At 37.2% G+C, this 27,787-nt stretch overlaps 1 protein-coding gene across 4 annotated transcripts; it reads left to right on the top strand.

Moving 5' to 3' along the window:
* SLC5A7 (solute carrier family 5 member 7) lies at positions 1 to 27,787 on the top strand. 4 transcript variants are annotated; one of them, XM_025354450.1, is made up of 9 exons: positions 1 to 251; positions 1,612 to 1,837; positions 5,598 to 5,711; positions 6,479 to 6,634; positions 11,036 to 11,184; positions 15,177 to 15,320; positions 19,342 to 19,495; positions 21,749 to 21,966; positions 23,830 to 27,787. In XM_025354450.1, exons 2-9 carry the CDS (start codon positions 1,660 to 1,662, stop codon positions 24,457 to 24,459), a joined length of 1,743 nt encoding a protein of 580 aa, XP_025210235.1. In that variant the 5' UTR covers positions 1 to 251; positions 1,612 to 1,659; the 3' UTR covers positions 24,460 to 27,787. The 4 variants fall into 4 exon arrangements, with proteins under 4 accessions (XP_025210235.1, XP_025210238.1, XP_025210234.1 ...); XM_025354453.1 differs by having other exon boundaries at positions 1,609 to 1,837; positions 15,214 to 15,320; XM_025354449.1 differs by having other exon boundaries at positions 1,609 to 1,837; positions 23,830 to 27,564.

Here is a 27,787-nt window from a genome sequence, read left to right as displayed (position 1 = left end):
ATACTCGATCGATTGCCACCTCGCCCGGCGCCGCGCGCCCTCCGCCGGCGCCCACACCTGTCAACTCTGCGCGCTCCCAGGTTCTTGGAGACGCCGGGTGAGGAGCCGCCCTGACCGACTGGCCCCCCTCCGCACTGCACCCTTGCCCCACCCCGCACCCTCCCTTTCTTCACCCTCGCACCCACACCCCTCACGGTGCCAGGGGGCGGCGGCCCCGGGCGGAGCGCTTTCGCGCGCAGCTACCACTCCAGGTAGGAGCTTAGCGGGCATTCCTGCGCCTAGGGACCCGCACCCTCGGAAACGCCTTGGGCACCGAGCCCGGGCGGTTTTAGAGGGGAGGGACGCGGCGTTTTTGCCTCTCGGTGGGATGCAAGGGCGGGTTTGCTGTCTGGCACCGCTGCTGTCAGGGTGCAAGAGGCTACAAAGTCTGGGCGCAGGAGATGGGTAGAAGGGGCCGAGGAAGGGCCGCAGGGGGCCGGGAGAGCATCGGGCTGCCGCGGAGAGGAACTTGCCTGCTTGGTAGCTCACAAAGGCAGAGACCACCCAGCCCGCGGGCGCTTCTTTTGCCTCTTTTAAATTCCAAAGAGGCTGATTCTTTTCCCCAAAGGCTCTTCACCCACCTGCATGCACAAATATCAGAGTTTCCCCCAGAAACTTGTGTTTGAGAGTTTGGGTTCAGGGAACAGCCGTGGTCACAAAGGTAAAAAGTAAATAAATAAATAAATAAATAAATAAGAATAAGAATAAGAATTTCAGAAGGTGAATGCTTTCCAATCTGCCGTTTGTCTTCTAAGAGTCTTGATTTTAGTATCTTTGATCCTTCTGTTGTGCTTTTAGGCAATCGTATTTAAAAAGCAACAACAACAACAACAACCACAACAACAAAAAACCTTTTCCTGTATGTACCATTACTGGGGGGTGATGAATTGAATAAAGGATATTGGGCGAAGAAGATCAAGAGAGTGGACCCTTTAAACAGAAAACATACTTAGTTGCTATAGTAACTTGAACTACAGAAACTTGTTGAAAATGTGGAGTTTGATGTGTTTTTGAAATGAATTTTTCTAAAGATTTTTTTTCAGATATTTTTATATCAGATTACTACTGAAGCCATTCTCTGAAGTCGTTTGAAAGGACAGATAAAAGAATGAATAAATTAATGGATATTTTAAAATTTTCAGAATAGTCATTGTAAAACACTTAAAGTGAATAAATAATTCTAGAAGAGTAACTTAGTTCCAAAACGCAAATACAGCTCTACTCTTTGTAAATGATTTGACAGTTACTGAGTTAAGATATACACAAGGTTAATTTTAAATTTAAAGTATGTATGAAACACACAAGGATTATGATTCCATTTATTAAACTACATTTCCATTTTTTTTTTTTTCTGTTTCTTGCAAACTCAAAGCAATGTTACATTGTTAAATAAAAGTAGGATAATGTAGTGGACACTGATTGGTAACTGCCCATTTTACATGTGGTTTCAGCGTTGTATTCTTTCTGTGAGTGACACAGGGTCTCTCATGATCCAGCTGGTTTACTCCTGGCTGCCTACGTGTGCATAGTGCTCGACTGATTTATCATGCATTCCTGTATTTTCTTCAGAAGTCTTAATGAAGTAGCCAGCTGCAGAAGAATCTGGATCATTAGATAAAAATGACTTTCCATGTGGAAGGACTGATAGCTATCATCGTGTTCTACCTTCTCATTTTGCTGGTTGGAATATGGGCTGCCTGGAGAACCAAAAACAGTGGCAGCGCAGAAGAGCGCAGCGAAGCCATCATAGTTGGTGGCCGAGATATTGGTTTATTGGTTGGTGGATTTACCATGACAGGTACGTTCAGACGCCGCCGGCTCCATGCAGTCCTCCCTTCCTTGGCATCTGTGTGTGTGCAGCGTGTGGCTTCAGAGTGACAAAGCAAATGTTGCTCTTTGTCCTTTGGGGATTCTTTATGTTCACTAGTTATATATATTTTAAAATAATTTTCGGTTCATTTAAAACCTAAAAATAAATTGGTTTCAACTCAGTAGTACTTGAACAAAAATGATTTGATAATAAATCACTGGACTGAAGAGCCATGAAACAAATCTTGGCTCTCTGGGCTGTTGAGTGGGTGTAAACAGAGTGAAAACAAAGAGGTGGGGGAATGGGAAGCTGTCCTAGTATTACAAGCTATGTATCCGCTAATTAATGTGATAGGCAGCATCTCAACGTGTCCAGTAATACGTGCATAAAGTTGTGACTTTGAGATTTAAATGATAAGTGTCAATGAATACCAACTAGTGATGGTTTTTAATCTGCATAAATAAATGTGGGGGTGATAATATTTCCAATTGAGTAATTCCCTGTTTTGAAACCAAATAATTTCATTTAATAACTAATTCCTCACAGGAAGACAATCGCATGTTATGACTCCACAGCACTAATAAAGAAATGTCATGAACCTTGTTATAAAAGGGAAAACCTAGGGCGTGTCCTCATAGGAATCCCCAGGCCACCATCTGTAGTCATTTCTCATTCAAACCTTCGTTATGTTAGCAGGAGCTGATGTTCTTTCTTACTTTGCACTAAGGTGGTTCTGTTTAAGGGGTGATTTGTTTCTTTACTATATTCTTCTTGGTCATTGAAAATCATTCTGAAAACATCAACTTAAAATTATATGTTTAATATTTAATACGGTTGCACTAACAACGCATATTTCATTATAGAGTCTTAGTGGAGTTTTTAAACATTTGCAACATAGCAGGAACTCTGAGTGTTCATTGGAAAAATATCCCATGGGAAATTATATCAAGTGATGCCCAATTTCAGTCTCCAAGTGCAATTTTAAACTGATTCACCCTGTATATCAGGTAGTTTACCAAACCAGTCTGGGAAGAGGTCATCCATGTTCCGAACCCCTTGACTTTGGCCATCTGAAACCTACAGTGTTCTATGTGAGCCATCAGTGCTATCTTTCAGACATTGACATTTTATCTTTGTTTAACTCTTCACCCACTGTACGTGGATTCATTTGGTCTTTCTAACAGCACTAGGATGGCGCTCTGGGGTTCAGTGAAGATCCCGGGTTACAAGGTTAACAAGGACCAAGGCTGCAGGCAGAACCAAACACAGGTCTCCGGTGGCCATGCTGGCGACCGCCGCATGCTGTGCCACATGCAGCCCTGTAACTAGTTTCACTTTCTTTCTTTCAAAAGGTGCACAGTTTGTAAACACTGTAGAAAGAATAAGAAAGCTGCTATATATCAAAATATGTTGTTTATTGAAAATAATTATAAGCCGCTATATTCTCATTTAATATTCTGTTCAATATGGTCATAAAAATAATATTTTATAATTTGCTTTTACCATTTAGGTTTTTTTCCAACCTAATAAGCTATTAAAAGATACAGAAAATATTTGAATAATGCTATTTTTTATAAAGGGCCATGATCTTCCTCAGTTTGTAAAACTTTTTTTTTTCTTTCTCAGAACTCAAAATAACCTGGTCAATATCATAATTCATTTAAAATCTGAACCATACTACCTAACCTTGTCAGATTGATTGACTTGGATATATTTTATAAAGAATAGAGATTTTTAAAAAGTGTTGATTCTTTTAAAAGTGAGTATAGTTTAAGAGTTTGAGATCTCACTCATGGATCTGACGCAAAATATATAAACATGGAGAGCAAATGCTGTTACAGAAGAGACTAAATTCATTTAAAAAGGGGACTTTTAAATCTTAGTAAGTAGTCAAGCCCTCACTTCTATACCACAATAGTTGCAGTGATTCAGGCACTCATTTTCTTTTTGGACAAGGGACAGTGAACTTACACAATGACAAATGATCACTAATGAGCTTTGTACTTGTAAGACCATCAGACCATTTACTTTATGCAGTGAAGCATTGACGCGTTAGCAATTCCAGTTACCTAGTAGAAAGATAAAGTCTCAAGTTTTCTGCCTGTAAGAATTTATTTCTTCAGGTCATGGTTACACACACAGTGGAAAAAAAAAAAAAAAAAAAAAAAAAACCATTTAAAAAATTTCAGCAGGGCTTAGAATAAGAAAACAAATAATGTCATTTGTTATTTGTTAACACTGGGTGTAAAAGCTACTGCAAAGGTGGGAGTGATTGCTAAATATGTATTTGGCTCCAGGATTTTATATATAAACTTTTCATTTAAATGTACTTAAAATTCCTATGTAGGAAAATCTTTTTATGTCAACCCTAAGACTCCCTCTTCTTTGCTTTGTATTAGATTAAAAGCCAGATAAATTTTGGCACAAACACAATAGAAATACATCCTAGGTAGTTTTGTATAGATATTATTTCATTTACCTACATTCTAACTGTGAGATTTTGGAAAATTCATCAGAGTTAAATGTTATTCCTAATGGGATGATGCAATCTATAATTCAGCCTCATATCTGATAAATTTTTATTACCAACCTGTGACCATCATAACTTTACACAAATTCTGCATAAGGATTGTTTTGAATATTTCAACCACACTGTAACCTCGAAAAGGTATAAACTGCAAAGTTTAGTGTTCTCTTCAGCATTAGTTTTTCAGCAAGGATTCAATATTATACTGTTTCCTCAGAGAAAATGGTACTAGTATTACATTGTCTATTCGGAGAAAAATATTAATCTGTAGCTCATGCTTGGCTCAAACCTGTCAAGTCAAAACTTATTTTCTTTGGTTCTTTGACCTCCTTCCCTCAGCTATTAGGCTACAGAAATTTTATTTATCTGAATAAGGCATTTTTCATTACTTATTGTTAAATAGTAAATACCTTACTAAAAGATCCATATTAAAATATAGAATTGCAAGTATGTACACAGTTCACATTTTATATTCTTCTGAGTGCTAGGTAGTCTAGGCCTTAAGGTAACATTTAAACTCACTTTGGACACCTTGTAGTAGAAGTGTCATCTCGATCCTCTCTTCACTCCTAATAATTTAAGGTAGTAAGTGCAACTTAGTGGTGATGGAGATAAGATTTGCAAGCTCCGATATCCCCAGAGTGTTCAAGAAAGACTCTATTTCTATCAGTGAGAAGCACATTTCCACATACATACACCCACCTACATACATGCATGTGTTCACACATGCATGTACACACACATACCACTCCCTGAGGACAGTATGTAAACATCAATACAATTCAAATGAAAGGACTTTGAAATAAAGAAATTTTACCCCATGACCTCAGACTATATTATATATAATATCATGAAAATATTGCTGACTCAATGCATTCAGAAAACATCCAGGGCAGCACTATCCAATAGAAATATAATGTGAGCCGTAAACATAACATTGAATTTTCTACAAACCTCTAAAAACAAAAAGAAACAGGTAAATTCATGTTAATAATATAACTTCTGTAACTCAATTCATTCAACATGTTTTCATTTCAACATGTGATGAATGAAAGAAAAAACATTTGAAATCTGGTGTATATTTTATATTCCTAGAACAACTTAATCCAGGCTAGTCACACTTCAGGTGCTCAGTAACCTCCGGTAGCCACTGGTTTGGCAGCGAGGTGTGGGGGTAACAGGTAAGACAGTATCACTCCCTCACTTTTCATTCTGTTTCAGCTACCTGGGTCGGAGGAGGGTATATCAATGGCACAGCTGAAGCAGTTTATGTACCAGGTTATGGCCTAGCTTGGGCCCAGGCACCCATTGGATATTCTCTTAGTCTGATTTTAGGTAAGTGAAAGTGCAAATCTCAGTGACTCACTCAGTAAAGCATACAGAACAAGAGTGTAATAACAAGTGGAATAACCAGTCAAACACTGTAAATAACCATTGTAAAAAAAAAATGTCCCCTGAGATCTTTAAGGAGCCGTTACCAGAAATTGGTAAGTAGCAGAGCACTAGTGCTTAGATTATTTGATCTCTTGGTTATGGAATATATTTTTAAAATCCTTTGATCCTGTGGCTATCAGCACAGTGAATTTCTTAATGTAATCATGTTTTATTTCTTTCAAAACAAGTATGGATATATCATTAAAAATGAATCAGCTTGAAATGTACCTGTATTTCTTTTAGCAAGTCAAATGAATAAGAGGTCAAAAGTATTATATAACAGAAGGTACCTCATTTTTTGGGCACTCAGAAAGCTTTTATTGAATCTGTGCTTATTCAAAACCTCTAAATGCTCTGTTGAGTGATAGATATGCATTGAGGCATTTAAGTGAGCGATGTGTTGGTTCATGTTTTTCAATTCACATGCCTCAATGAGATCCACTTGTCTTTGGACACATACAATGGTAAGTGTACTAAATAATTTACATTAGATTGCTAAACCTAATATTTAGAGTAAGTTGGTACTGTGTGCACATTATATTTCAGACTGGTTCCTCAATCCATACAGCTGTTCTGAAAAATGCATTTCCCTTGAGAAGTGGCAGTATAGTAAAAGACTATTATATTACATTGTTTTATTTCCTCCTAAACACTTGCTTAATTTTTAGGTGGCCTGTTCTTTGCAAAACCTATGCGTTCAAAGGGGTATGTGACCATGTTAGACCCGTTTCAGCAAATCTATGGAAAACGCATGGGCGGACTCCTGTTTATACCTGCACTGATGGGAGAGATGTTCTGGGCTGCAGCAATTTTCTCTGCTTTGGGTAAGACCCAACTAAGTTGTTCTAGCTGCATCTCCGCAGTGAACTAAACATCAATCAGATACACAACCTTACTTTCTTCAGCCTTGGCTTCTGAAGACATTTTTATTAAAACCATATACTGAACCTTATTTATATGCATAAAAGCTTAATGGAAATTTTATGTTTATTTGCAATATGGCGGCAGAGGTTAAATAAAACCTCAACCACACTTTCTATACTTGAATTGCCTCTTTAGACCAATAATCATGAATTATTATGATCAATTTGCTTTTATGAGTCATATATGATTTTGAACAAAGCTAGTGAATTAAGCATAGCTAAAAAGTGCAGTTTACTTAAAAGAAATGTTTAAAACAAGGATTCATGAGCCAGGGGTTAATGAGAATACTAACATATATTTTTGACGTTGAATACATTTAAATAAATGGCTTATATCTGAATTTCTTCCAATAAGTGTTGTTTCTGCAAACTGAGAACTTTTTACCATTGTTTTCCCTCTAATAACTGCCATGTGAATTGGCATAAACACAAATATAAAACTTAGATAGTTTAGATAACTCCCAAGACAACCGTGTTGCATGCTATTCTAAAAGCACTAATATTTTTAGAGATGTTGGCTTTTTCAATAAGATGTCTAATTAAAAAATATATAAAACAAAGTCAGTTCCAGCAGTAAATAGCATTTCTGGAGAAGTGAGATATCACTAACCCTCTGCTGACAGAGTAGGTAAATAATGTAAGTCACACGGCAAAACTACAAACTTGAACTATTTCAATAAATTGATATTATAAAGCTCAATGTTACGGTTTAGTAGTGGAAAATAATAAGTATGGTAGAGTGTAACAAGAATTTCCCCTTCAGTTTAAATGTCTTCTCAACAACTCATATGAAAAAGTTTGCCCATGCCTTAGCATCGCCTCAGCTCCAATCTACCCTTAGAGACACAGGCTTAGATGTACCACATAGGACCGGTTGAGAATGTTGGACCTGACTGAGGCTGTTGAGGCAGCTGGGAGATGGAAGCTCCCCATAAAGGCGTGCACTGCCCCGCCTTCAGCACATCCAATTTCATCCTGCAGGTTAGTCAGGACTTTTTTGATTCCCAACTAGAAAACAGAGTGACTGTTGCGGAAACAAGAGTATTTGATCGTTATAAAATACAGTAAGAACTAGGTGGAAAATGCTGCACTTCCCTGGTGCTGGATAATAATACTCTACACCCACTGCTGCTCTTATGTTCTAATGATATTACGTGTAAAACTACACCTTGCTTTCCACCTGACTCTCATTAGTTGAGTTGCAATGGGGGCTTATTTGCCGTTGTTTTCAACACCAAAATTTTTAATTTTAAGAACAAATTACCTGCTGAGGTATCAAAAAAGGAGTGGGCTGAGTATATAACAAAATACAAAATGCTCACTCATTGAATAAAGATCAACTTATAGAATAGAGTCCTGAAAAAGAATAGAATTAATAAGCTAATGCTTCTAAAGTATTTTGGAAATATATAGTAACGAAACTGTGAACTTTGTTATAATTAGTTTTGTATATATGTGTGTTTATGTTCGTGCCTGTATTACAATATACAGTCAGGTTAAGGATGTAGATGCATTCTGAGAGATGCATCAGTAGGCAATTTTGATGTTGTGTGAACATAGAGTGTACTTACACAAACCCAGCTGGTAGCGCCTGCTACACACACAGGCTATATGGTATAGCCTATTGCTCTTAGGCTACAAACCCGTGCAACATGTTACTGCACTGAATACTGTAGGCAATTGTAATGCAATAGCTACAACATCACTAAGCAATAGGACTCTTTCAGCTTCATTATGATTTTATGAGAATTTGTGTATTTGTGGTTCATCATTGATGGTAACATTATTATGTAATGCATGATTACATATATAAAATATGTTACTGTCTGTATCTTTCTACACACTCACATGCACACATGTATCAAACAACATATGTAAAAACATTGCTGCAATTGCTTGAACTCTTTGAGGGGGAGAGAGAGAGTGTGTGAGTGTGTGTGTGTGTGTGTGTGTGAAGTTACTTACTGGGTACTATGTACGTTATTTGGGTAATGAAAGCACTGAAAGTCTAAACTTCACCACTATGTAGTATACCCGGGTAACATCATTGTAACTGTAATCTTTAAATTTACACAAATAAAAGGTAATAGTTGGACTTCATTAAAATTTAGTGTTTATTACAAATAATTTGATCCATTCAAGAATATATAAGATCTATTACCACCTTAGTGTGAATGTGTATAGTTCACCATTGAAACATAGGAGAATCTTAAACTATTTTCTTGGTAGAAATTGACATCTTCCAACTTTTTAAAGAAATGTGTATTTATACTCCTAACAGCTCAAGTTCAGTGGATTTTCATAATTTTGCAGTATATTTATTTTATAGCTTCATGAGTAGACTAATATCTACTAGCATACCTCAAAGTGTCACTTTGTTTTACTTACTGCAATTGATTTAATTATTCAGAAAATATTTTAGAGACATTTTATCTAATTTTAATAGTGATAGTGGAGAGGTGATTGACGTCTCTAATATCTCTGAGTTACAGTTAAGTGACAGCATCTACTAGGACCCCAAATCTTTGAGATTTTAGTCAGGTAATCTTTATTTTATAATTGAACTTTTCATAATTCATGGTATATAGCTTAGAAGTGTTATTAAAGTGGAGAACTACACACACACAAAAAAAAAACAACAAAGAATTGCAAGTTTCAATTTGAAGTAAATGATCTCAGGAAAACAATTACTTTTCAAATATCTATGAAACAACTCAGTCAATTATCTAAAGTCACTCATCTATACTTGATCTCTCTTCCTTGTCTTCTTTCTCCAACTTCTTACTAGATTTTTCTTTTTAATGGGTCTTTACTCCGGAAAATAATTTTATTTTATCACCATAGCAAAAGCATTGAAAAATATTTTGTACTGATATTTTGGATCAACACATCTTATATTGAGATAATGTAGTTTCATCTCCAGTGAGTTGTATATACTACTAGCATGCCGACTGAGGAATGGGGGTAGCGTGTAAGACCACTCAGCTGGCTGCAACTGATGATACATAAAACCACAGATCCATTTCATGTATGCATTTAATAACGTGACATGTAAACTGTATAGTTTTGAGAACAATAGGGAAAGGACTAGTAAAGCAACAAGTGAATTATGAACTGTCAGTCCAAGAACCACAGTGGCCCAAACTCGTCATACCTCAATACGTTCAGTGGAAATATAAGGACCAACAAACACAATAAACAATGTTATAAGAAGAAACATAAATTTGATTTCTAAGAGAAGTTTAAAATTTTGATGATGAAAATTACTTTAAAAAGTATGATATTCAAATCTTAGACTCTTCAGTATATTGGTATCCTAGGAACAGGACTGGTATATTCTACCAATTAAATAAAATAAGAGTGATCTGTCACAAATTAAAGAGGGAGAGAGTGATTAATAACATTTACCAATTTGATAATTTGTTCCTACAAATTTTTCTCAATTCTCTGCTGCCTTAACCATTTATTAGCTATCAAAACCTAGCAGGGAGCAGAGTAAATGCAAAATAGCAAATGAATGTTAATTGTAAAATGTGGAAATGGATGATCATGTTTCTCAGAAAGCCTCGTGTTTTTCATAGGTGTGACTAATGTATTTCGTATATAGTTATGTGCCATGTAATGACATTTTGGTCAATGATGGACTGCATATATGACAGTGGTCCCATAAAATTATAATACCATATTTTTACTGTTACTTTCTCTATGTTTAGATATGTTTAGATATTCAAATAATTACCATCATGTTACAGTTGCCTACAGTGTTCAGTACAGGAACAAGCTGTATGAATCTGTAGCGTAGGATCTATAGGCCATACCATGTAGCCTAGGTGTGTAGTAGGTTATACCATCAAGATTTGTGAGTGAGTATACATTGTGAAGTTGCACAACAATGAAATCACCTAACGACACATTTCTCAGAGCCCATCCCTATTGTTAGGCAACACATGGCTGTATTTGATTGAGTCAGAGTTCCAGATAGTGAAATTATTTTGAGTTCTCGTAATGTAATTAAATTTCTCAGTAATTCAGGGTCTTCCATAAGCATCCTACGGATCTGTGTGTCCTCCACATAAATAAGTTAGCAAACCACTCATTTCAGAAAGCAAAAGTGTGTATCTCACTGAATTTATTAAGATATACAAATTTCAATAGAAAAATTAACTTTAGGTGTTATCATCCACTGCATTTCCTATGAGAGAGAGACAAATGTTGTTTATCACTAAACTTTCACTGTGTCCTTATACAAAGAGCAGAATCTGTCTGGGCACCTTGACCACAGCACTCTCTTGTTTGTTTCAGGAGCCACCATCAGTGTGATCATCGACGTGGATGTGAACATTTCTGTCATCATCTCTGCACTCGTTGCCACTCTGTACACCCTGGTGGGAGGGCTCTATTCTGTGGCCTACACCGATGTTGTTCAGCTCTTTTGCATTTTTGTGGGGCTGGTAAGTGGGAGCACCCAAGGTTCTCCTCCTTTTTTCTGTAAAAGACAATGTATTTCATACTAACTCATTAAAAATTAATAGAAATCTTATTTTCCCTCCTGAGTAATACACACTAAATCACATATTATATGAAATTTCAAATTTCTCCATAAATTAATTAGATGAAAAACTAGTCATTTTGATAACATTTGACAGAAAAGTGTGCTCTACGTTGAATTGTTAGAAAGGTCTAGGTCTTCCTTTCCTTCATGCCTAGATTTGATGGAAACGTATGCATGATCTCCTTTGAGTATTTAAGACAATCCACTTTCCTCGGCAGAGATAACAAAATTCAAACCTTAGTGGCAACCTGTACAAGTCTCCTTTTATGTTAGTTGGTGAATTCTAAGAATGCTCATAAGACATAGAAATGATCCCATTGGAAAACTGTGGATTTCAAATATTAATCATCACTACTTGTGGTCTAAAAACAGAGACAATTCATAATTATATAAGGCACCAGAAAGATTCATTATCTATTGTTTTTATTATAATTATGAGACATGAGTATTATTAGCACTATATTAAAAACACTTGTGTGTGTCTGAACACATTTTAGTCAATGTTGAAGAAATGTGAACAGTACAGTTATGCATATAATATTCAATACCTAAGATGTAGCAAAAGAAGTATAAAAACTAGTGTGTCCATGCTGGGCTAGGGTTATCATAGGTTCACGTACATTATCTCATCCTACACATATGTTATCCCAGTTGTAGATTCTGTAGCGTCAATGCCCTCCTGCAAAGCCCACGGACAGAGCAAGCTAACAGTAGAGATCATGATTCATATTCCCAAGGATGGTTAAGTACTCTTGATTCTCCTCATCTTTATTTATTTATCTTACACTGTAAAGCATTTCATCATATTTTACTTGTGACACTAGACTCTTAGAAATTAAAAATGAAGAAGTAATCTCATGCTCTTCTCTCCTTTTCATAAACGTTCCAGCATCTCTAATAATGTCCTAGAGGAAAAATTTTAAAAAGCGGACTACAATTAGATGTACAGTTTAACTATGAATTTACATGTGCCAGCAAAGATTATAATATTTTCTCTTTTTCTCCTTAGACATTTTGCATTTCGTGGAATTTCATCCATTCATATTGTAACCGAATACAAGAATATTTAATTTACTCAAGGACTCCCACTATTTCTATTTAGATTACCAAAATTAAGTGGACTGTACTGAAATTCTGATTTTTCCTTAGCATCAACATAAATTTCCAGAAATAAAATAGGGAACATAGAAATAAATCCCTCTTCAGAATGTCAGGAGCCAGGTTGGTTTGGCAACGACAGCTCTCATAACTGATGTACTAGGTATTCTGAGAAACACAACCCAAGAGAATGAACCTATTATTGATGATATATGTGATTTCTCATTGCTTTGTATGAGACTAGAACTTAAAACCCATGGGTGCATAAATCAAGTATACAAGTGTAAAGATGACAGTGCAAAGATGTTAGAATATTTTTTCTGCCACAAAATGTAACCACATTGATAAGGAATGAAGTTTTGTTGGTTACTAGTTAAGGCCCTATTGAACTGGCTGAATAAAAGACTAAATAATGTTGTTTTCCAAACTTTAATTACTGTATGAGCATACATAATTAATCAACTTACCCCTTAAACCGTCTTTTTTCAAATTCTCTAGTATTATTGATTTTATCATCACCCCCGGAGCTCCAAAACTGTACACTTGAGGTTTTTCTGTTCATTTTCCCTCTCTCTGACCTCTCTCTCCTTCTTGTAATGTAAGGGTTGTTGACTTGCTCTTCATAATCCTTTTTAGTACTGGTATTTTTTCATTCCCAGTGTCACTGCTATACTTCAGGCCTTCATCTAGGTGGAGTTGAAATCACCTGCCACTGTCCCTGACTCTTCCTTTTTGCTAAACTCACTATTCATGTCTATGTTATTAAATTTCAAAATAAATTCCACTGAAATCTTTTTAAGACTTAAAAGATTTTTTTCTAGCTTCCAGTTGCCTGCAAAAACAAAATACAAATCCTTTAACTTGCAATGTGGGTTTTCTCCACACATCCATCTTTATCTCTCCCATTTCCCCAAACTACTCCCATGCCAGCAAAACCCGTCACCAACAGATGTGGGTGCACACACATACACACACACAAACACACACCACATATTCTTCTATTCTTTGCCTTGCTCCATCTAAACATCTCTTCCTTCAATTCTTTATTATTCTACCTGTTATTATCTGGCCCATCTTTGAAGGCTTATATGTCACCCATATATTTCTCAATCACATATTTTCTTATTACTTTAATGAATGGATATCTTTCCCTTAATGAATGTATATCTTTCCTTAATTCACAGAAAACATAAAAGTGTGTGTATACACATACATATATATACACACACACTTCCACTTCAAGAATTGTGTGTATATATGTGTGTGTGTATACACACACACTCTTTTATATGGATATATATTTCAAATATAATTTTTAAAATATTTTATTTTATTTTATTTATTATTATTATTTGTAGAGACCAGGTCTCACCATATATCCCAGGTTGATCTTGAACTCCCGGACTCAAGCAATCCTCCCACACTGGCCACCCAAAGTGCTAGGATTATAGGCATGAGCCATTGTATCTGACCATTTTTTTTTCTTTTTTGAGACAGGGTCTGGCTCTGTCACCCAGGCTGGAGTGCAGTGGCTCAGTTACTGCTTACTGCAGCCTCTGCCTGTCAGGCTCATGCAATCCTCCCACCTCAGCCTCCCGAGTAGCTGGGACTACAGGTGTACACCACCACATCTGGCTGATTTTTGTATTTTTTGTAGAGATGGGGTTTCACCAGATTGCTCAGTCTGGTCTAGAACTCCTGAGCTCAAGCAATCTGCCCACCTTAGGCCTCCCAAAGTGCTGGGATTACGGGCCTGAGCCACAGTGCCTGGCACCCATTTATTTTTTTTGAAATACAATTTTTTTTAATTTAGATGGAGTCTTGCTCTGTTGCCCAGGCTAGAGTGCAATGTCCAATCTTGGCTCACTGCAACCTCTGCCTCCAAGGTTCAAGCAATTCTCCTGCCTCAGCCTCCTGAGCAGCTGAGAAATACAATTTTGTATTAGAACTCAAGTTTGTGTTATCCAACATTTAACAGAAGAGGAAAACGAAAACAATCCACATCTCTCCCCTCCTCCCACCACCCACAAACAAGGGGATATATATCTCAATAGCTACCTATCTATTTACGTGTGTGTGTGTGTGTGTGTGTGTGTGTGTATGGACAGACAGACACAGACAGACAGAGACAGATAGCTGATAGATAGGCAGGCAGATAGATACATAGATAGATTGATTGATTGACAGATATTTCAAATCTAATATTTTCTTCCTAGAGATTTTGTGTTGCTGCTGCTATAGTTTGTATGACATGGTATAATCAAGCATAGAAATAGTCAAAGTGCTATTTTAATTTATCTAAATCAGTATTTTATGGTGCCCAACAGAAAACAGAGAACATGGCCGGGCGCGGTGGCTCACGCCTGTAATCCCAGCACTTTGGGAGGCCGAGGAGGGCGGATCACGAGGTCAGGAGATCGAGACCATCCTGGCTAACACGGTGAAACCCCGTCTCTACTAAAAATGCAAAAAATTAGCCGGGCGAAGCGGCGGGCGCCTGTAGTCCCAGCTACTCGGGAGGCTGAGGCAGGAGAATGGCGTGAACCCGGGAGGCGGAGCTTGCAGTGAGCCGAGATCGCGCCACTGCACTCCAGCCTGGGCGACTAAGCGAGACTCCATCTCAAAAAAAAAAAAAAAAAAAAAGAAAAGAAAACAGAGAACATGATTTCCGGTCCTTCTCTGTCTGAACTGGAGGAATTACTGAGCTGTGCAGTGTGTGAGGTGTATAAATCTTGCATATATCAGACAGTTGAAAATCATGGCCTAGGGCTCCAGTGTCACTTTCTGTTGCAGTGGATCAGCGTCCCCTTTGCATTGTCACATCCTGCAGTCGCAGACATCGGGTTCACTGCTGTGCATGCCAAATACCAAAAGCCGTGGCTGGGAACTGTTGACTCATCTGAAGTCTACTCTTGGCTTGATAGTTTTCTGTTGTTGGTAAGTATTGCCTTTACCTGAGGAATGTGATCTAATGGTTCCTAAAATCAAATTTATTTCCACGATTTTCATATTCATAGTAAAAAAAAAAATGTGCTTGCGGGCTCATGGCCATTTCTGAATTGAGGACTTTCTCCTGGGAGGGCGGAGCCAGGGCCGGACTGTCGTGGCTGACAGTGTCAGGGTGGAGACCAAATGAGACCCTAAGGGGACAGCGTGAGGTGTTCTGTGTGGTGTGTCCTCATTTCCGTTGTGATGTAAGTCAAGGAATAACATGCCCTACCCCTAGAACTTTCCCCAACCTGAAGGCAAAACCTCGAAAAAGCTTTATTTTGTGTTTTGAATTAAGGCATGAAACCCAACTTATGGAATAAGTCTCTCATTCACTCTTGAATTACAGAGTAAGAGAATTACTAGTGCTAGAGGCCCTAAGTGAGGCGGGTTGGAAAAGTACGTGTCACTCGGGAAAGATGCCAAGAGAGAGGCCCTCAGGAACCAGAGGAAGCTTGAAAACAGGCAGAATTTTGGGGCAAAGGTGCAGGCACTTTGAGGAGATCATGGAAGAGATAATGGCCAATCCCACTGAGGCAAGAGGGAACAACCAGAAGAACTGACCAGATTTTATGACTGTGCTAATTAGAGGAGTTAGGCCTGAAAATAACACGCTGTATTTGATTTCAACGTAAGAAATCGATTATGGTGGAGTGTGGTGGCTCAGCCCGGTAATCTCAGCCCTTTGGGAGTCTGAGGTGGAAGGTTCATTTTGAGGCCAGGAGTTTGAGAACAGCCTGGACAACATAGCAGGACCCCATCTCTACAAAAATAATCTTTTTAAAAAAAGAAATAGATTACTTGTTCCATTAAACTTAAAGGTAAATTGGTTATTTTTGTTTTCTCTGTAGAAGTTTGGCAATATTGTATGACTTTGTGATCATGGCACGTGGCTGAATTTTAGCATTATCTCAACATTCAAAGTAACTGTGTCTTTTCCAGTAAAAATGTTTCTAGTAAGGGATAGGAAAATATGGGGAAAATATATATTTCCAGTGGTGGACTGGAGGGCTTCTTTGCCTAAGGATTGTTGAGAAATCTGTTGGCTCTCATTTTTCTGGAATGGCTTACAATTATGAACTGGAGTAAGAGTAAATATGTATGTGTAACTATACCTGCATAGTAGATGTGCTTATGGTTACATCATAGAGATGATGAGACTTAGAACAGTTAAGCAATTTGTCAATAATCACACCATTGTCTGAGTTAGAGACTGATATAGAAATATTAAGAACTCAAAGTCCTTTCCCCTACACCAAGCTTTAGTCTTCAGACTATTCATCTTTAAAATAAGGCATTGTATAAAGTGATTGCTAAATTCCTTCCAGCTTTACAAAATTACATGACTTAGTCGTATTCATGATTCAAATTGTAAGACAAGTTAAAATAGTACATGTTGAAGAAATGAATAAACTATAGAAATCAGCCTTGAGATGCTGCATCAATAGTCTTGATCTTCCAGTTGTCTCTCCTACATCCCCTACATGAAGATGACTTGTCAAGTCCTGCTAATGATACTGTCAGTGTATCTCCCGGTCATACATGGAACCTGCCCACTGTCCCCATGTTTGCTCTCTATTAGGTAGACTGCATTCCTTACCTGGTCTACTATGATAACCCCCACCAGTCTCCCTGATGGCAGCCTGCCCACCTCTTACTCCCCCATGCCCATTTTCCATATTGCTAACTACTTTAGTCAGTTTGGGCTGTTGTTACAAGTTACCATGGACTGGGTGATGTATAAACAGAAGAATATAATTTTTATAATTCTGGAGGCTGGAAATCTGAAACCAGGGTACCAGCATGATTAGGTTCTCAAGATGGCAGTATTCCAGGTTGCAGACTGTCCACTTCTTTTTGTGACCTCACATGGTGGAAAGAGGGTGAGAGAGCTCTCTGGCCTCTTCTCAAAAGGGTCCTAATCCCATAATGAGGACTCCACCCTTATGATCTGATTATCTTCCAAAGGCCCCACCTCTGAATATGATCACATTGGGATTAGAGTTTCAACGTATGAATTTTAGGAGGACAAACATTCAGTCCATTGCATCATGAGAGCTTCTGTTTGTAGATGAAGTCAGACTTTACCCTACTTAAAAACTTCTGATGACCTAAATGTCCAGGGTGATGAATATGTAATTTATGATGTATCAATCCATTCAAGTCATTGACATGCAAGTTGTCAATTAATGATATATTGATAAAACAGGTCACAAAATGAAAGGAAAAGGTTTTGGAAGAATGTAGACTTGAGGAATGGGGTTATGAATTTTAGAATTTTTCCCTTTAATTACTTTTGAACATATATGGCTTTTATAAGAAGGAGATTGTTATGGTATCTATGTAACAGATACTCTGCTTAGCCCAAGTGAGACCATGATAAGACAGACGTCCCCACCAGAGCCCAGTGAGACAGGCAGTTAATGAAACCTCAATACATTGTGCTACGGCAAGCTCATTTATCAATTCATTCATTCGTTCATGTGACCAATATTTATGGAATATTGACTTTATGCCAGGAAGAGAAGTAACAGTAATCTAGCCAAAAGTGTGTTTCCAGCTTCTCCTGCAACCACTCCCTCACTCACTGACCTTCATCACACCAAACACCCAGTGGTCTCAGCTGCCTGGTTGCTGTCGTTATTTTCTTCTTTCCTATTAGTTTCTCTCTCAGGTACTCTCTTCTCCCTCGATCTCCACCTATGAAAATGCTCTCAAAGCCTATGGACAATCTGCACTTCATTTCTGCAGGTTTTCCTGTTAACATGCAGCTACCCTTTCTCTCTTCTTACCACCTCTTTCTTATCCCAAATAATTAATGGTTTATCATTTTAATTCCCATACAGACCTCTTTATATCATGCAACAAATTGCATTATAGTTTAAACATTTTTGATCACATATGCTCAATAAGAAATTTAAGCACATTCCAATAGAGGTATGTATATCTATCAGTTGCTTATATATTCTGTACTGATATATGATGTAAATCATTGAATAAAAGCAACCATACAATATTTAGGTGCAAAGTAAAATGAATATACATAGAAGTTCTAGTATTTTATTTGATGCCGGCTGTATTGCCTTGAGCACTCTGCAGTGCTCACTTTGGAAAACACCACATACATTGACTCTCCCAGTAGAAAGTAAGTTCCAGGGAAAGAACCATACCTTATTCATGTCCTTGCTTTTACAGCCATTAAATTGCCTGGCACATGATTGGAGTGTAAAAATATTTTTGGGTTGCACTGATTCAGGTTAAATGTCATACTTTCAAAATCTTAATTATTTTTTGAGAATATTTTATGATGGTTGGAACCACCAGATGATAACAAATTGAAGGCCTCTAGGGTAGTTTAAATGCAGTTCAAAATAGGTAAATAAATGAAAAGAAATAATTGCTCTATGTAATTATAGAGAAAAAGAACTTCAGGAAATTCTGCACAATTGAAAGTTGATGATAAATTGTCTTAGTTCAGTTGGGTAACAAAGCATCATAAACGGAGTGGCTTATAAACAACACAGGTTTATTTTTCACAGTTTTTCACATGGTTGGGAAGTCCAAGATCAAGATGCTGGCAGATTCACTGCCTGGTGAGGATTTGCATCCTCATAGAAGGCACCTTCTTGCTGCCTTCTCACATGGTGGAAGAGAAAAAAAACTCATTTGGCTCTCTTTTATAAGGAATCCACCCTCATGGGATAATCATCTCCCAAAGTTGCCAACTTGATACCTAATACCATCACCTTGGTGATAAAATTTCATTGTATGAATTTAGGGGGAACACGGACATCAGATCATAGCAAACATAATGATACTAATTGATGTTTGTGACTACATACCACTTTTTAAAATACTTCTAAGTTGTACTTATGACTATTCTAAATGTGATTGCAATAAATCTCTTTTAAAAAAAATAGAATAGATGTTTGCCTCTAGTTCACTCTCCATCCTCGTGTTTCCCACACAGATGCTGGGTGGAATCCCATGGCAAGCGTACTTCCAGAGGGTTCTCTCTTCATCCTCAGCCACCTATGCTCAAGTGCTGTCCTTCCTGGCAGCTTTCGGGTGCCTGGTAATGGCTGTCCCAGCCATACTCATTGGGGCCATTGGAGCATCAACAGGTAAATCTCTTGTAGCTTCACCACATGTGCCAGTTAGTTTACAGTCCCCACCCAGACACCCTTCTGTCCCACTTCCCTCTTACCTCCACATGGTGAATTCTTTCGCATCACATTTATGTTTATAAATTTGTTATAGCATTCAGTAAATTGTGTTATAGTTCAGCGGTCTCCAATTTTTTATTTTTATTTTATTTTATTTTGTTTTATTTATTTATTTATTTTTAGTAGACACAGGGTTTCATCATGTTGGTCAGGCTGGTCTCAAACTCCTGACCTCAGGTGATCCACCTGCCTTGGCCTCCCAAAGTGCTGGGATTACAGGTGTGAGCTGCCGCACCCAGCCTCCAATGTTTTTGATTGCTCACTCCACTACGCAACACTGGCAAGCACACCCTCCTCCCAGTTGTGGTATATTTATCGATTGTTTATATGCACTCCCGCCAGCAGTGTATCCCAACCAAGGTGCCTGCTGACATCAGCTGGGGAATGGTGGGGGGATCTTTTAAAAATACGGACATCTGGCCTACTTCACAGGAATTTTATTTCAATAACTGAGGATAGAGACAAGCACTAGTGTTCTTTTCAAACCCCTAGGTGAGTTGAGAGCCAGAGTGGAGAGTCACAGGCTTAGAGAACTTTACCTGTCATCCTCATGACCTCCCTAAAGATCACTTTGAACTTGAGATTTCTGCTTTACATCTTTATTAGGTATTAATTAGGAGTTTTCTTTCTTGAAGAAAGCAATGAATAAGTGTTTAGGTCAAGACAAACTAAGAAACAAAGTCACTTAGAGAATAACTTCCTGAAAAACAGTTTTGAAAAAAGATCATTATGAAATGTTTACCTCCCTGTTAGTCTCTATGTGGACCATGTTCAAAAGCTCACCTTTAATTTAATGAAATGTATTAATTACTCCTGACCATTATGTTCCTGTGTTGTAACTTTTGAGAGCACTCAATGAAAATACATCATGTTAATTCAAATTTGAAGGCATCTTCTAGGTAGAGGGAATAAAATAGATTAAAGTTCACCTTTTGCCCTGTTGTATTTTGTAAAGGTGATCCAGGGTAATGTTCCTACGGCAACTTTGACTTTCAGTTAGTAGAGTCTTTTATTGGATTGTTTAACTTTTAGGAGAGCAGTCCTGGTTCATAGTGTAGATTCTCTATTCCAGTTGTTCGTCCAGGAGACAAACACTTCAAAAGATGTAAAGATGACTGACAAAGGTGGTAGGTAGCGTTTGTCTTTGAAAAAAGATAGTATTTCTCTCACAAGCAGAAAACATATATGAATGTGTGTGTGTGTGTGTGTTTATTGTAGGAACGCAGGCTAACAGAAACAGCATTAAGCCTATTTTTTCTTGGATTAGATACACATTCTTGTTTGTTATTTCTGTTATCGGAACATCTCAGTTAAGGCCACAAAGTTGCCTGCATGTAAGCAGGTTTTGGAGACAATTGTAATAGAAAATGAGGGAAGAAAAAAATGGTAGGATCCAAAAAGAACAATTCTTATTTGGTCCAATGATCATGATATTAAAGAAGTTCAGCAAATAAAAAGCCAACTATGCTAATGTACATTTAAGGATTCCATAGTTTTTCAACACATGCTACAACTAAATAGTAAAGAAGCTATGTATTCAAAGATAAATCTGTGTTCCAAGTCTTCTTACCCTACCACAACCAAAACTTTCTGAAAATTGCAGCCACATGACTATACTTTTTATTCAATAAAAAGGGACTGTTCTTAATCCAGTGAAATTCTATGCAAGGTGGAAATAGTTGAAAATTAATGCTGAGGCAGCTTCAAAACCAAGTTTACGTACAGAGAGATGATGGCTGAGAATAGGCCTACTATTGTCTTTTTTCATTTACATATGAATAACTGAGCCTTAAAGAAGTGTCCCACCACATTTCCAAGTGGTCGAAGGAATACTCTAGAATTATGTTTATAAGCATTTGTTTTCTATGATTCTATGCCATGTAACACCATCACTGTAGGAAGGAAATATATTTCTTACTACCAGTGTCTGTGCAGGCATTGTGAATAACCCTAATTGTAACCAATACCCTTTAGAAGTCAGGAGACATAAGACATTTCCACTTGACCAGCACATGGACTTCACACCTAAGCAGACTAATGTACATGATTCTGAGTTTATTTCAAAACAACCTAGTAAATAGGATGACCCCAGATGGATAAAGAACATTTGGCTCTTTGGTTGTTGTAATGGTTGTTGATTCTGTTCAACAGACTGGAACCAGACTGCATATGGGCTTCCAGATCCCAAGACTACAGAAGAAGCAGACATGATTTTACCAATTGTTCTGCAGTATCTCTGCCCTGTGTATATTTCTTTCTTTGGTCTTGGTGCAGTTTCTGCTGCTGTTATGTCATCAGCAGACTCTTCCATCTTGTCAGCAAGTTCCATGTTTGCGCGGAACATCTACCAGCTTTCCTTCAGACAAAATGTAAGAACAGTTTCCTTCAACCTGTCATTTACTAGCGTTGCTCTTGCTGCTGCTGATGTTGTATTTGTTGTATATACTTTATTATATATTTGTTAATATTCTACATTAAATCTGACTGTACTTTGATTAAGCATATGAGATTAAATAACAAATTATACCTATGCTGAATGGATGCTATCAATACATGTTATTATTCATGTCAATACTAAAGGGAACAAATCAATATAATTATTTCCCAAGAGGTACAGTCACAGGGCTATCATTTAACCTTCTTGTCTTTCTGATGAAAGAGTAATGAAACTTAAACTATCTACCAAAACATTTAGTATAATTAAATTGTCTATGACACTGGAGAATCTTGGTGGAAGCAGGGCATGGTAAGCTGTCTGACACGTATTTTTGTAACTTCTGAACTGTTTTATACTTGCACTCCCTAGTCCACCTTTGCTAGAAGATATCCTCTCAATTTGATTTTCTTTATTGAATCAAAGTGGCTGCAAAACAGCATGCTTCTTGCTTGATTAAAGCTTTGCCTCTCTCTAGGTTTTAGTTAACAAAACAATCCCAATGTTTTTGCTTTTGCCTTGTTTTGTTTTGATTTTATTTGATTTTTAAAAATGTAACCAAAGGAACTCCTTGGACAAGGCATTTTCTTCTTTGTTTTTAATTTTTCTTTATGTTCTGGGATACTTGTGCAAAACGTGCAGGTTTGTTTCATAAATATACATGTGCCATGTGCTTTGCTGCACCTATTGACCCATCCTCTTAAGTTCCTTCCTTGCACCGCCCCCCTCCACCCCCTAACAGGCCCTGGTGTGTGTTGTTCCCTCCCTGTGTCCATGTGTTCTCATTGTTAAACTCCCACTTATGAGTGAGAACATGCGGTGTTTGGTTTTCTGTTCCTGTGCTAATTTGCTGAGGATGATGGCTTCCACCTTCATCCATGTCCCTGCAAAGGAATGATCTTATTCCTTTTTATGGTCACATAGTATTCCATGGTGTACATGTGCCACATTTTCTTTATCCAGTCTATCACTGATGGGCATTTGGGTTGGTTCCATGACTTTGCTATTGTAAATAGTGCTGCAATAAACATACATGTGCATATCCTATTTTTCTTTTTTTTTGAGACAGAGTCTCGCTCTGTCGCCCAGACTGGAGTGCAGTGGTTTCATCTCGGCTCACTGCAAGCTCTGCCTCCTGGGTTCATGCCATTCTCGTGCCTCAGCCTCCTGAGCAGCTGGGACTACAGGCGCCCGCCACCATGCCCGGCTAATTTTTTGTATTTTTTAGTAGAGACAGGGTTTCACCGTGTTAGCCAGGATGGTCTTGCTCTCCTGACCTCGTGATCTGCTTGCCTCGGCCTCCCAAAGTGCTGGGATTACAGGCGTGAGCCACTGCGCCCGTCCACATGTGTCTTTTCAAGAGCACCAGAATGCGGTTAGCTTTAAGGATGGTAGCACTTCTACAAAGAGATAAAGTAGGGATGGCCTATGATCTGTCAATGCCACATAAGAACTGTCCCCTAATATGTAAAGTGAGGAAATCCTCCCGTGCTTTATTATACCTCTCTGACACCGTGTTAGCTCATCCTGCCTTTCCCCCTATGCATTCAGGAAAAGGCCTAGGTGGCCTACGTGTCATGCATCTGGTACACAGAAACCCCTCCCAAAGGTCCACCCAGGAAGTCACCTTAATTGTTTCCTTTGGGTGCTGTAGCTGTATTGAGTTTTCCCATAGATTGAGCCATTTGAACCAGGGGAATTCTTTAGACTAGTTTTGAAGCAAAAAATGTGTCTCATTCTTGACCTACATGAGTCAAGACACTGTGCAAAAAGCTGACACTGTGGCAATTTCTTACAGGCTTCGGACAAAGAAATCGTTTGGGTCATGCGAATCACAGTATTTGTGTTTGGAGCATCTGCAACAGCCATGGCCTTGCTGACGAAGACTGTGTATGGGCTCTGGTACCTCAGTTCTGACCTTGTTTACATCGTCATCTTCCCCCAGCTGCTTTGTGTACTCTTTGTTAAGGGAACCAACACCTATGGGGCTGTGGCAGGTTATGTTTCTGGCCTCTTCCTGAGAATAACTGGAGGGGAGCCATACCTCTATCTTCAGCCCTTGATCTTCTACCCTGGCTATTACCCTGATGATAATGGTATATATAATCAGAAATTCCCATTTAAAACACTTGCCATGGTTACTTCATTCTTAACCAACATTTGCATCTCCTACCTAGCCAAATATCTATTTGAAAGTGGAAGCTTGCCACCTAAATTAGATCTATTTGATGCTGTTGTTGCAAGACACAGTGAAGAAAACATGGATAAGACAATTCTTGTCAAAAATGAAAATATTAAATTAGATGAACTTGCACTTGTGAAGCCGCGACAGAGCATGACCCTCAGCTCAACTTTCACCAATAAAGAGGCCTTCCTTGATGTTGATTCCAGTCCAGAAGGGTCTGGGACTGAAGATAATTTACAGTGACCCCATCTAAATAAAATACTGCTTTAGCAAACAGAACACTGTAATAGGGTAGTTCTGGAGAGATGATTTGCAGCATACAAAAATATATTTAAAATATAAACAATGTTCAGGAGGGTAAAAATTCATATAAAGTGCAGTTGCACAAATACAAGCCAAGCTAGAAGGAAGCACCTATGAAAGCAACAACTTTCTTTCTCATCCATAGTAATATTGATTTTGATGCTAGATAGTTTTGCTAGGTATAAAAATAAAGTTCCACTGAGAGAACAAAGGGCCAAATAGAGCATCTATATTTGTTACAAAAAAGGGAAGTAGATGTGAAAGAGACTGAAAAAAAGGAAATTGGATAGTTTTGATACAAACTTTGTTTGCTTATGCACTGATGAGTCTAGTTTCATTATAGCACTGAAGCTATGAGAATAACTTCAGTCACTCCCTTGAATGGTGCAATGAATTAACCAGCTTATTTTTCTTAGTGCGATGATTAACCCCTTCTTTCATGTTCTGAGCTATAACATTTGCTGAATGTGCAATTTGTTATTCTTTTATTAATGGCATGTAGTATGAGCATGGGCAAAGCAAACACAAAAAAATATTATGTACTGGCATTTATTTATGTGCAAGGTGATAGGAAAATAGAATCCATCTTTGTAGAAGAGCACTGGGTTAATTTGTATGTTTCCATAGCTACTGTATGCATAGAAAGAGTACTTGAAGGATTATTAAGCAACCTTAAAGCAATAAGTTAATTAAGCAGAAGGTAATAGGAGGAACAGTACATTTTTATCTTTATCTCAAGTATATAAAGTTTTGCTCCATGATAAAATAAATATATCTAAATTAATATGTAAGTTAATATTGGAAGTGAAATTGGGCCTTATGTAAGGAGAGGTAGCTACACAGCATCAGTTATGGTTAACGAGAGGCACACTGCTAAATTTACATATATTTCATTGAATGATTATTATGGGAAGCCCTCACAACACCTCATGATAGTAGTAAAAATGAGAAAAAAACAAACTACTAATTTTTAGATATTCATTAATAGGAAAGATTTAGTGTTAAGGGATCTACTCTTTGGCACTTTTTCACATAAGCCAGTCTTAGAGACTAGACAAATTACTACTACAAAAAGTACATAGTGAATTTTAAAATGTAGACGAAAGCAGAAAATAAAATAAGTTCTAAAGTGAAGAAGCCATCAATTTTAACATTTGATGTCTAGATAACATTCATGAGATTGGTCATTAAATAGTGTTTTGCTCCTTTTCTGCTGTTACACATACACACTCATAAACACACGTGTGTGTGTAATGATTTGTGTCTGTTTCAAGTGCTTTCACACCAGTCACACATTATAGAAATAACTAGAGCCATTTCTACAAAAGCAAAGTGAAGTGATGAGCTGAAAAGTGATCAGGGAATCTGATCCCATAAAGAAAGTCAGTCTGAATTGTTGAAACAAAAGCACTTTTTTTTTTCAAAAATACTTCTTTTTTGCAAATCATGAACAAAATGAAGTTAATTTAGTGTTTAACATTAAGAATGAAAGTTGTATCTTGACCCTAGAATTCCTTTTATAAGATTTAATTGTAATTGTCTCAAAGCATCAGATAATACATCTTTATCATTAAACATGAATTTAATGTCTAGGATAATTTTTAAAAGGGGAAATTAAATAATTTTATATGTCTCATATTTTCAGTGCTTTATCAAAATTTGATATGAATATTACATTGCATTCAAAATCTTCACTGAATATCACATATATCTAAATGAAAAGAGAATTACTTTTCTTCATCTATTTTCTCAGAATCTATTCAGTACCCTATGGAGTACACGGAAGGAGTATATTTTTGGAGCCAGTAAGTATGGGAGTCCATGATTCTCAGGTATTGAATGAAAAAAGAGAAAGGGGCAAGAAATTCATTAAATAAAAAAACCACAGATATTAACACATTTGACACATAAAAGTGATGAATTGCTGGAGACTACAATTCCTGGCAAACACCATTATTCCAGATGCACCATGCTCCCCAGCATGCTACCTGAATGGTGGCTTTTATCCAACCTGTCACCCTGAGCATCTGTCTCAGCCTGCTGAGGCACAGGCTTCCACCATGTGCATCAGGAAACATTCACTCATACTGTCATATAATGCAACAGGGAGGCATCGTCTCCTTACAGGTCTCTTTACATTGTACCATTCCATTAGGCAACAATTGTCCCAACAACCACACTTAAATTCAGTGGGGAAAAGAAGGTTAACATTAAAAATTTCTTCCATGTAATTCAATTTCTCACAATAGACGGAAACAGAGGGAAAATGTTTGCCCTGTTCAAAATGCTAAAACTAGATAACTTAGATAATTTAAGCCAATAAATAATATTATATTGTATTTAACCCATTATTCCTCACCTACCCTCAAAGTAGGTATATAAAAGACTAGTTTGTTATTAATCCACAAATGTGCTAAATGTTAGCAAGATGATTTTTAAATACAAAAATGGTTTAAGATCACAAGGAAGGAAACAATGGTCACAAGGTCTTTACTTAAGCACATTTGTGCATAAATTTCCACCCAATTTCCAGGACAGTTGTATCACAAAGCTGTGAAATGTGCAAGAGTATACTTTTTACCCATCATTTGCTTTGTTTTGACAGAATGAGTAATGCAGACATTTATGTGTTCTTCCAGCTTCAATCAGTAGACCTGATTTTCAACATCTGCCCTCAAATGAAAATAAAATAAACAAAACATTCAGACACTGGCTATATTAACCTTGGAAGGCAATACCTGTGGATTAAACATTAGAAGAAAACATATATTTTATTTTCATACTTTTGATATGATTGTAACATATTTCTTGAGTAATTTAAATGCTTCTTTTTCCCATACATATTCAAATCAGCAAGCCTGTAGCTGCACTGCAATATCAACAACTAGTTGTTTCAAACACTCAGCATCCAAATACAACTTCATTGCTACACTTACAAGGAATGAATTTTATGTGAATATGAAATGAGTATAAGCTTAAAATAAGTGAATCTAATATAATGGCTATTCCTCTTTTTACTTGGAAATAATAAATTAACATTATATTTTAAACATAAATTATGATTTCTTTTTCTGTTTTAGCCTTCATGTAAATTTACAATGGTATAATATATAATTTATTGTAAGTTTGCTACTTCATAGACAGATGCATATAATGGTTCCAGAATATATATTTTTGTCTGTCAAAATATTATATAAAATTATGCCTAAAATAAGTAGATTTGCAACTGTGTAAATGTTTAAGTGTAATGGCAATGTATTAAATTGTG

Source organism: Theropithecus gelada, chromosome 13 (assembly GCF_003255815.1).
Source record: "Theropithecus gelada isolate Dixy chromosome 13, Tgel_1.0, whole genome shotgun sequence".
Lineage (NCBI taxonomy): Eukaryota > Metazoa > Chordata > Mammalia > Primates > Cercopithecidae > Theropithecus > Theropithecus gelada.
This window is presented reverse-complemented; position numbering and strand designations above follow the sequence as displayed.